This window comes from Betta splendens, chromosome 8 (assembly GCF_900634795.4).
Source record: "Betta splendens chromosome 8, fBetSpl5.4, whole genome shotgun sequence".
Lineage (NCBI taxonomy): Eukaryota > Metazoa > Chordata > Actinopteri > Anabantiformes > Osphronemidae > Betta > Betta splendens.
In genome coordinates, this window is record NC_040888.2 from 4,180,227 (window position 1) to 4,190,452 (window position 10,226).

A 10,226-nucleotide genomic window follows, 5' to 3' on the forward strand; every position below is an offset into this window, starting at 1 on the left:
TTATTTACACCATAATTTAGTCTTATTTGTAACAGTTTCATACATTTGTGATACCTAAATCATTAATGCTAATAATGTTATTATTAATAAAGCTGGTCTCTGTGGGCCCCTCAAAGTTAATGTCCCCCCGCCCCCTAGCGGCGCCCCTGCGTCTGTCCACAGACAAGTTTAGATACTTGAAAATCCAACGGACGTGGCGCCATCTAGTGGCTGCAGGCTTGTAAAACGTCTCTTCCCAAGCTCTTAAACTGTGATATTTATGAAAGAGATAATAATCCCTGTCACTATTTCCAGGTTTATAGGCTGATGTGGTTTTCAACATATACGCTAATATTTAGTGCACAAAATCTAAATAAAGGTGAATGGTAGGATTTCTAGACAGCTGTTTATGAATTTGATAAAGACACAAAATCAAAGAATAAGGTGGGAAAATGTTTATTTTTTTCCCCTTCGTTCCTGGAAAGTGCATCATAGATTTTACAATAAGCAAAATTCATTTAAGACATGAAGACAACCGAGCGAGAGTCACAATCATTATTTTTGGACAGTGTGTTGCATATGAGGAAAGGTCTCTTAAGCAAATGTATAAAAATCAGTTACATTTCAGATGTAAAGGGGGAAGGTCGACGTGGGCTTCGTTGTTCCATCAGAGCTCATTTACTTGGTCACTTGCCAACCAAGGTAGCGAACTCTGCAGGGAGACAGAACAGCGCAGGTCATAGACTCGCTGCACAAGGACAGACCTACTCTCTGAGCAAGCACGCGTTAACGGGGGTCGCACCTTCTGCGCCGATCTTGCCGTCACCGTCGGTGTCGCCGGCCTGGAGAAAGGCCTTGGTCTCGGCATCGGTCAGTACGCGTGCGTTCGCCACAAAGTTCTGCAGGAACAGCCTGCGGACGCACAGAGATCGGGCGCTGGTGGTTCTTTCGTGGACCCCTATTTCTATCACACACTTTATTCTACTGCACAAACGGCACATCGTGCACTCACGACGTTGCCCGAAGTGATTTTAAATAGAAAGCAAACGATGCCCCCTGCTGAGGTCTTTTAAATCCCAGGGCGCGTCTTACTTCAGCTCGTCCTCCTCAATGAACCCGCTCTTGTCCTGGTCGATGATGGCGAAGGCCTTCTTCAGCTCGTCGGCGGTCTTGCCGTGCAGACCGCTGGTCTTGAAGAACTTCGAGTGGTTAAATGAGTCGGCGCCTGAAAGGAACGCTGGAGGTTAGTGAGATCCAAGCACCCCCCCCCCCTCCACCCCCCACGCCGTCCGACAGGGAGCTGGGATTTTATAGCAGCTCGTTCAGGACCCACCTTTGCACTCCTCCAGGGCTGCAGCAACGTCAGCATCTTTCAGCACACCTGCGAAGGCCATTGCGGTCTGCACAAGTCAAATTGAAGAAAACGAAATGAATTTAAAAATAAAGTTCTAGTTTAACATGCAATTCTCCCTGAATGGTTGCTTTTAAATTCGAGCTGAAGCGGCAGCGTTCGTCGCTCAACTCCGGCCACTGCAGCCCAGATGCTGGGATGTCCGAGCAGAAGCCCCGGTCTCCAGGCTGCTGGCGCCTCCTCGCAGGTATAACATGAATAAAATAAAAGCGTTTCGCCCGTTCCACAGCTGGTCCTTGAACTAAACAACAGTTTTCTCAAGTGATGCTGCTCGGATCCCCACTCACCTCTGGTGTCTCGGCTTTGTTCGGTACAGGTGTCGCGGGCGGGACTGGGTCGACTGCAGTGATCTTCTCCAGTGCTCTCGGTGACCTTTTATAGGTTCACTCCGTCGAAATCCGTGGCATAAGATAACTGACACCGGGGAGGGGGTGGCGAGCATTCATCCCGCGGCCGGAGAGCGGTCTATTTTGAGTTTCACAAATGAAGACGCTTAAAAGGTGCGTTTGAAGAAGTCTTCAATGTGCCCCGTCGCTAAGAATAGGCCTGTGTGCTGAACTGCTGAGGAGGACGGATTGGAAGAGCTGCTGGCTGCACACAAACACATTCAGGAGGGCGGACGCTGGGCGCGCGCACAGCGCTCTGCCTCGTTCCATTTAACATCTCACGCTCAATAATGAATTTACGAGGCCAACAATGAATGTGTCGGTCGTTTACTGTATTCTGATTTGGACGCTCGCTTGTTCTTGTGTCATGGAGCCTCATTATAGTTGAATTACTTGTAGTTACCACGCACCAGATTTTCCTCATCCTGCTGTCGGACATCACTGATCTCCCATCGGTGCCTTGTAAATAGGAATATTAGTTGTGAATGGGTTTATGACTTTATTACTGCTCCAGTTTTACCGTCGAGCGCCCTGTTTCGGTCTGTAGGTGGCAGCACTGCCCTTTGGAGCAGCCACGAAGGGAGACCAGACAGCTGTCATGGTGTCTTTTCTGTTTTAACCACTGGCTGATCATAACAAGCCCAGGGAGTCACCGGAGACGATTGAGGCTTTACATATTGCTGACTTGCAGTGTCCTAAGCGTTCGTACTTCATACTGGAGAAGTCATTTGATGTTGTCATGGCTGAGAGTTCCTCAGATGGGATCCTGTTGTGCAGCCAAAGACCTACGAGAGCATTTGAGCGAGACACCCTCAGGCTGCTGCGGGTTTGCTCCTTTACAGCAGACCCAGCCTGATACAAGTTTCTGCTGATGCAATAGTGGCTGTTAATAGCCCTGCCGTTGCCACAGCACATCATCGAATTGGCCACGCAGCAGTTGGTGGAGAAAAAGGCCTTGGAACAGACCATCTAATTACACTATGTGTGACAGCTATCCATTGCAAACCTCCCCGGATCTAGGAAGTATGCAAGCGAAGCCCTCGGGCCTTTCCCCACGCGCTCGCCCTCCCCTGGCCCGGGTCCAGCGCCGCTCCCCTTCTCATTAACCAATTATCAAAACAAGTGCTTGGCAGTTCAATTCGCCCCGTCCCTCAGCGCCTCTCGAGTATTCGAAAGGCCTCGCAGGTGGAAACTCATTAGCGCTGCCTTATTTCCAAGCCGCGGCGTTGACATGGCCACAGCCATGTGAAAGCCGGGGCTGTGAATGCACCATGCGTGTGTTTGACCAATGCAAAGACCACTGACTGGAACAAGATGACTTTACACCAAAAGAGTATTTATTCCTGGTTTTCCACTCTCCCCCAAATGTGCTGATGTTGTCGCACAGTGTTCACAAGTCATTTTTTCAGAACATTTACACATCTGAATAACAATCACAGTACAGTACGTGCTCCATGTTGAGAAACAGTCCGCAGGCAACTCATAAATAAGGTATAAAAAATATGCTTTCAGCTGATGATTACTGAATCTTGCAGGGAGTTTGCATGTTCCATGAAAAGAAGTGGATCTTGGTCAATGGACATTTATGCCTTTACCAGGGCAGCAAACTCTGTGGAAGTAGAATAAATCTCCCATTAGTCGTTATCCAAATGTTTTCAGAATCAGAAGATTCCTGAGTATGTGCAGATGTTAAAGTTAGAAATGAGCCTGTTTGTACTATTGTATAATGTATTTGTGTCCACTGCTGACAGGCATAGCTGCCATGTTGTCTTGGCTTATATTAGAATGAATGAAAGGATGCTCCAATGAGAACTCACCATCAACTCCGATCTTGCCATCGCCGTCACTGTCACCAGCGGAGAGGAAAGCCTTGGTCTCCTTGTCGGTGAGTGCTCTGGCGGAGCCGGAGAAGTTCTGCAGGAACAGCCTGAGAGGCGGAGAGACAGCGGAATGAAAAATCTGCGCATTTCACATTCATCTGTACTAAATCCATTATGATTTTTGTGTCCTGTGTTTTGCTGTGTCTTACTTCAGCTCCTCCTCCTCAATGAAGCCACTGTTGTCCTGATCAATGATGGCGAAGGCCTTCTTGATGTCTTCTGTGGTCTTGCCGGCCAGGCCGCATGCCTTGAAGAACTTCTTGTAGTCGAAGGAGTCGGCAGCTGGGGCACATTTTTACACCGTTAGCACTCGGCAGCCACCGTGCAAGCACGGGGCAGGACCTCAGCGCTCGAGTGACGCCATAACTGCGGTCTGCCACTTTATATGACACATTCCGAACCCGAGACTTTGGGGGTTTAGCCAATTTCTAACTATTACAGCGATCAAATGAATAATGATGGCGTGGGGTGCATGAGGTCTGCGAGTGAAGGCAGAGGAGCTCACCTGAGCAGCCATCCAGAGCTGCCTTGACCTCAGCTTCATTCAGGACACCAGAGAAGGCCATTTTTGTTGATCTTGGAAAAGAAAGAAGACAAAGTTCAGATTTAGAACAAGCATCATGAAAGTTTAACAATAATCATATTGCAGCATTACAAATAAGAAAACTGTAAAAGTCAAACTATATAGAGCCAGAATAGTTCCTTATAATAGTCCCCTGTTCACATCAGCTGCTAAGTATTACAGGAGAATATCTCTGCTGGAATCAGAACCAAGCCTTCTTGCAGCTACGCCTTTGCTGTCATTTGCAAACGCAACTGGAGCAGCGTCGGGGCGAAGATGCGCGTTTCACCCCAGCCCGGTGCCGCTCGTCCCAAAGCGGCTCGCTGCTATGGCGCTAAATAGACGTCGCGCCCACTGAGAGGCCAAATCACGGCTACGCGAATGAGCAACGCCGCCGGGAAAACGCGGTGATGTCAGACGCCTCGGTCGCTTTGGGAAGCGGCGGGTTTCTCTCATCCGGTTAACGGAGACGAGGAAAGGGGAAAAGGCGTCTTTTATCATCCACAAGCGGCGATCCTGCGAAACCAGCCAGCAGTGCTCGGCCTCGGGTCGGAGCTCCGAGGCGTCCGTCGGTCCAGGCCAGTTCTTGGCTGTGCCGGTTCCGCTTCTCCCTATAGTGTATAGTCCAAGGGCATCTCCCCGGAGCAGAAGCCGCTGCGGCCTTTGCCAGGCGCACTTCCGACTCACCTTTGAGCTGCGTTGAGGCGAGTGAAAACCAAGGCGGACTCGAATGCTCTGAGGCGCTTTCCCTCGCTCTTATATATCCTTGAGCAACACCATTTACAGAGCTTTGAGTCTCAGTATCAGGTACCAAGATGCATGGGTTTCGAAAAAATGTGTCCACTAGTCTGGAACTATTTTTAGGCGAACAAATGAGGATGCTAGCATGTGTGCGGAGGCCTATAGCTAGACGTGTGGAAACACGAGCGGGCCCGCGGCTCGGTGACACGTTGCGCTCCATTGATTTATAGGCAACATTTAAGATGCTGATTTTAATGTCGCAAATTCCATCTGGGATCGTACGTGGGGATTGGAAGCGGCGCGAGGGCGCACGCGAGGGCTCGCGTCCGCCGCTTTTGGCTCGCGGGGGAATCTTGGCACAGGAGCGAGCATCGGGGACTCGGAGCTAATTTGACTGTTGTTTCTCACTCGACGCAGGAAATGTTAAATTGTCACTTTAACGCCTCACTCAGTCTCGTGGCTCACCCCATAATGTGCCCTTGCTTATAATTAGAGGCATAGACACGTGTAAGGTTGCTTGTAATAGTTTACACTTTGTGTTTCCCGTGTGAATAATTATTTGCTTTATTATGTGTTTAATCCTTGGGCTGTGCTGGACCTTCACTTAATGCTTTATTTCCCTTTCTAGACTCATATTCTAACTCTTTGCAGTTGTAACTCGAGTGCGTCGTAAATTACTTGAGTCAGGCTTTCTAGTTTCTATTCCTGCAACCGAGGGATCGACGTTGCAACACAGTCCTGAGACGGTCTCAGATGATGGATTTGCAGCCCCATCCTATATGCTGACCTGTGACGTTCACCAGCTATACCTCAAGTCAAGACTACAGTGTCCGTCCATAAGGTTCTTCTGAACTGCATGCAGTGATTCAAGTTTCAGACCCACACCCTAACAGGGAACATGCTTAGGGGCCCATGAGCTGCGAGCCGGTCCCTGTCCTTAGTAGGAAATGCCCCAATCATTCAGACTATTTTTTGTGTGATGTGTAATTGCATGTGTGAACATGTGAACCAGTAAGCAATATGATGACAGCAATTTTACTGCGCAAACAGGCAGCTGATCATTGAAAGACTGATGACTTTATCAAGGATGGCGACAAACATTTCTGTTTTTTCCAGTGTGATTATTGAATGAGTTCTTCTGACTTCTGATTTTTCAAATCTTGGCTTTTAGCTCGTTAAAACAATCATCCCTCATTATAATACACACATCATTATCCTACAGGCTCTGTAGCTTTATTTAAGTATGGTGAGTATTCCATGAATGTTTCAACCTGGCTCTGCAGGAATTCATGGTTTGTCCAGCAGAAGGCACCACTAGTCCTAGCAAGGAAATACACTGTATTTCTGAATAAAACCTTCATGTTCTAAGACTCAAGGGGGCTCCAATTAATTTAAAATGCAGTTCCTCCAAATTAAAAGGAAGAATTAAAAAAATGTAAAAATGAATCAGGCTGACTTTAAGATATGAACTAATCTGCAGAGAGGAATAAAAAGTGTGAAACAATATTCTTGAAAATATAAGTACAATATCTGAGTCTGTGTAAATGGGTCATTTAGCATATTGTCTATCACAAGCAGGAGAAATAAAGACACAAATAGTGACATCACATCTGAAGTCAGTTTATTAATTCTTTCCAGGGACCCGATCGATTAAACACACAACTAATATCCAACTGTATCTATCTGTCCGTCACAAAACACATTGTATCATTATCAAGGAGAGCAGCAGGCAGGTATAAGTCTGAGGTTTCTGGTTATTGCATCAAACAATCTGGAAAATCGCTGGATTTCCGTTGAAAACCCGGTTTTTAAACGAGGGAAAGAAATGGCGTGGTCGTCTGTGTGTGTGCTCTTTAATTCAGAAGATTACAGAACTCTGTGGGAGAGAAAAAAAGAAACAGTGGGTTCACTTTTCTGCAGGCGAGTCGTTGTCATGCAGCATTACGGTGACGACAGATGACTAAACAAACCCCAAATTATTTATTTGCTTGTTTGAGTGTGCAGTTCTTTTTGTTGTTGTGTGTGTGTTTTTTTTTGTGTAGACTGCAGCTTGCAGCCTGCGGCTTTTTCTGAGGTCTCACACGTACCCACCTTCCATCCCTATCTTGCCATCGCCGTCCTTGTCTCCGGCAGCCATCAGGGCCTTGGCCTCCGCCACAGTCAGCTCTCGAGCTCCGGGAGAGAAATTCTGAAGGAACCGCCTGATGGGAAGACGAAAACCCATGAAACACGTTCTCCCCCTCCAAGCCGTTCTCAGATGCCTTAGTCCGCTCCTCCATCACTCTCTCGCCCCTCATCTTCTCATGTATTACTCATTTCATTCATAGTGGAAATGCTGCTCCATTCATAAACTTCAGCCGGAGGGCCATCACAGGGGAATTACAACACAACCGTAACACAATTACACAAACACACCCACACACCCATCTGGACACATTGTATCCTTGCTTGAGGCTTGAAACCACACACACACACACACACACAGACACACACACACACACACACACACACACACACACACACACACACACACACACACACACACACACACATCCATCCTCACTTCAGCTCCTCCTCCTCAATGTATCCACTCTTGTCTTGATCCAGGACTGTGAACACTTTTTTTCCATCAGCCTCGGAAGAGCCGGTCAGTCCCACTTGAGCAAAGAATGACTTGAAGTCAAACGTGCCCGGAGCTACAAGAGGCAAAGAGGGAGAGAGGGGAAGAGAACAAGAGGGATGGACAGATGTGGGAGCGAGAGGTCGATCACAGAATGACAAGAAAGCAAAAATGGTCAGGGCCTGAATAGAGATGTCGCATTCACTCATTCGCTCAGATGACTTTCATTCTTCAACCAATGACATTTACCAATATACACCCTGTAGCGCATCACTGTCTTATACCATTATAGGCTAAGCCATTATGCCGTTGGAACAGTCAAAGCACACAGAATGCCCCCCGTGGCTCTAATGCAGATGTTAAGAGCTCTTTATTTACAAAGCCAGTCCCGTTGGAAAAGAGCGATGAAGCACAATCATTTGGTGAGAAAAGCCCTGTGAGATTTGTTACTCCTGGTTTGAGAACAATCCACAATTCACATTTCTATTTTTTCACGACATAGAAAAGTGAGGTGCATCTGGAAAAGTTTGAATGTCATCTCGCCTGAAATGATGCTGAGAGGCGGGATTCCTCCAATAACCACGGTATAAGTACTGACATTTGAGTTTCATGTCAGCATTGGAGCTGTGTCCGCCTTCTGATGCAGACGTAATTTGCTAGGGATAAATAATTACGCGGTTCGGGATGCGATGTGCTGTATAGTTTGTCTGGGTCGGTCCTCACTGTGTGAGCGCTCAACACAAACACCTTGGTATCTGGGTGGTAACTGCTCTCCTGCCACTCGGCTGCCTGGTTACAGGCTCCCTGTCCCCACTATGCAAGCATCCCCTGTGACAGTGGCTTCCACAGTGCCCTGGTCTCTCATAAGTGGAATGTCTGCGTCTCATCGTTGTATATTGTCATGTATGTGTTGTTGCATTAAGGATTATGCGTGTCCCTGCGTGCGAGTGCATGCGTGCGCCGTCTGACTCACCTTGACAAGCCTGGACCGCAGCCTTGATGCCCTCGTCGCTCAGCATCCCTGCAAATGCCATGGTCCTCCGTTGCTGCCTGAGGGATACACACACACACACACACACTTGCACAGAAGAAATGCAAAGTGACAGTAAGTGAAACTGGCGCAGGTGTTTTCTGCTGTCAGATTGGAGTTTCTGCCTGATTAAAGCAGGCAGAACTTGTGGATAGATTTGCGGTTATCTTTTGTCGGTGGGTCAAGTACATCGGCACCGTTAAAAACAATAAGCTGAGTCGTATCTTTTATCAGCAGGACTGTACCATTTTGACAGTGAGGTTTAGCCACATGAGTAAAAAATAAAATACTGTCAGGGAAACTCTTTTCCTCCCTATAAGAAAGAAATTTCATTATGTAGCATTGATTAAATGAAATAAAAACTGCTTGACCATTTTAAATTTCCAAAGGGAAATTTGCTCCAACTTAAGGCACCCAACAGAAACCTGGACATCTATTCCTTCCTTTCTTGAAACAAAATAAGAGATGCTCCCACACACAGAGAACTGCCCGCTATCGTATCTTTAAGCATCGCCGTGCATGAGTTTGCAGAAATGTGGTACTTACCGTGCTTCGAGTGAAGTTGCACACTGCCTGTGATGCACAGTTCTCTGCCTCGCTGGCTTTTTTTGCCTATGCCACCAACACTCTCTTGCAGCTTTGTGATCCAGAGTGCAGGAAGCAACCTGACTTATCTGTCCTCAAACCCAGGGAGATTTCCCCCGCGCCACAGAACGCCTCCTCCTCCTCCTTCATCAGTTAATCAGAGCAGATAATTTTTTCACCCATATTGTTTTGCAAACTTGCAGGCAGAAGGGAAAATACCCACAGCGTAATGATAATGATTAATGACAATCATGGAGTCAACATTTTGTCAGTGTTGTTTTTTTCATATTGTAATACTCCTGCTTTTATCCTATTGTAACAGCAGCAACCATCATTGGTGCTGATGCTGATCACATGAAATACAAAACATATGTAACTGGGTATATGTTCCTCTCTATATTTTACTGATAGAGTTGCTGCAAAAATTATATATTTAATATATCATATATTTATGTTTATTTTGTATGTTGGATTTATTTTATTTTTGTCTGGTATTAGCACATGCATTTGCAATTATCATATTGTAAGACTTGATGTGTGAGTTTGCCTTAATAGCAAACACATTAATAATTAAACCTGGAGGCATTAATTTTAAACTATATTATTTGTATAAAGAGGTATGCCTGTTTTTATATTGAATCAGAACCACATACCAACAACATCTTCACTAATGTTAAAGGTTTAATAGATTTTTTAATAAATTGGGTAAGATTTTTCATTAAGAATAGTAAATAATCAGACACTAAGAATTTATACTGTAGCCTAATCCACCGTCAATGCACTAGTCAAATATCCACATTCACTTGTAAATTACTAATCCATAATACATTTTTTCAGATAAATAATTTTTCATCACCATCGCAAATGTCAGGTGGCTGGAAAATAACTGAAGGTAAAAAAAAATCTGTGTTTGATTTATAACGCGAAGAACTGGATTTACGTGAACGATAATAAAGCTAAAGGATGATTGGCTGTCTGGATTAGACGCAAGAATATTCTATGCTGTGATTGGCTCACGCGCTTGTCAATCAT

The 10,226-nt window shown here is 46.0% G+C and overlaps 3 protein-coding genes across 4 annotated transcripts; all 3 read right to left on the reverse strand.

The window, feature by feature from the left end:
- Positions 1–419: 419 nt before the first annotated feature.
- Positions 420–1,804, reverse strand: LOC114860448 (parvalbumin beta-like). The gene is made up of 5 exons (XM_029159052.2): positions 1,678–1,804; positions 1,313–1,379; positions 1,072–1,204; positions 782–891; positions 420–691 (listed from the first exon to the last, which is right to left on the reverse strand). The coding sequence occupies exons 2-5, from the start codon at positions 1,371–1,373 to the stop codon at positions 666–668; spliced, it is 330 nt and encodes a 109-aa protein (XP_029014885.1). The 5' UTR covers positions 1,374–1,379; positions 1,678–1,804; the 3' UTR covers positions 420–665.
- A 1,287-nt stretch (positions 1,805–3,091) lies between these two features.
- Positions 3,092–4,993, reverse strand: LOC114860963 (parvalbumin beta-like). The gene is made up of 5 exons (XM_029159886.3): positions 4,906–4,993; positions 4,162–4,232; positions 3,806–3,938; positions 3,594–3,703; positions 3,092–3,385 (listed from the first exon to the last, which is right to left on the reverse strand). The coding sequence occupies exons 2-5, from the start codon at positions 4,220–4,222 to the stop codon at positions 3,360–3,362; spliced, it is 330 nt and encodes a 109-aa protein (XP_029015719.1). The 5' UTR covers positions 4,223–4,232; positions 4,906–4,993; the 3' UTR covers positions 3,092–3,359.
- Positions 4,994–6,563: 1,570 nt separating this feature from the next.
- On the reverse strand, positions 6,564–9,313 carry pvalb5 (parvalbumin 5). Of its 2 annotated transcripts, none has more exons than XM_055510633.1 (5): positions 9,156–9,313; positions 8,553–8,629; positions 7,523–7,655; positions 7,051–7,160; positions 6,564–6,835 (listed from the first exon to the last, which is right to left on the reverse strand). In XM_055510633.1, exons 2-5 carry the CDS (start codon positions 8,611–8,613, stop codon positions 6,813–6,815), a joined length of 327 nt encoding a protein of 108 aa, XP_055366608.1. In that variant the 5' UTR covers positions 8,614–8,629; positions 9,156–9,313; the 3' UTR covers positions 6,564–6,812. The 2 variants fall into 2 exon arrangements, with proteins under 2 accessions (XP_055366608.1, XP_029015720.1); XM_029159887.3 differs by having other exon boundaries at positions 8,553–8,657; positions 9,156–9,312.
- Positions 9,314–10,226: the final 913 nt, after the last annotated feature.

Coding starts and splice junctions, on each gene's coding strand:
- LOC114860963 (XM_029159886.3), bottom strand. CDS start 4,222: ATGGCCTTCTCTGGTGTCCTGAATGAAGCTGAGGTCAAGGCAGCTCTG. Junction 3,939..4,161: donor AGCTCTGGATGGCTGCTCAG/GTGAGCTCCTCT, acceptor AATGTGCCCCAG/CTGCCGACTCCTTCGACTAC. Junction 3,386..3,593: donor TGGCAAGATCGGAGTTGATG/GTGAGTTCTCAT, acceptor CTACTTCCACAG/AGTTTGCTGCCCTGGTAAAG.
- pvalb5 (XM_055510633.1), bottom strand. CDS start 8,613: ATGGCATTTGCAGGGATGCTGAGCGACGAGGGCATCAAGGCTGCGGTC. Junction 7,656..8,552: donor TGCGGTCCAGGCTTGTCAAG/GTGAGTCAGACG, acceptor TGCCTCTTGTAG/CTCCGGGCACGTTTGACTTC. Junction 7,161..7,522: donor ATTGAGGAGGAGGAGCTGAA/GTGAGGATGGAT, acceptor TCTTCCCATCAG/GCGGTTCCTTCAGAATTTCT.
- LOC114860448 (XM_029159052.2), bottom strand. CDS start 1,373: ATGGCCTTCGCAGGTGTGCTGAAAGATGCTGACGTTGCTGCAGCCCTG. Junction 892..1,071: donor ATTGAGGAGGACGAGCTGAA/GTAAGACGCGCC, acceptor GTGCGTCCGCAG/GCTGTTCCTGCAGAACTTTG. Junction 692..781: donor CGGCAAGATCGGCGCAGAAG/GTGCGACCCCCG, acceptor GTCTCCCTGCAG/AGTTCGCTACCTTGGTTGGC.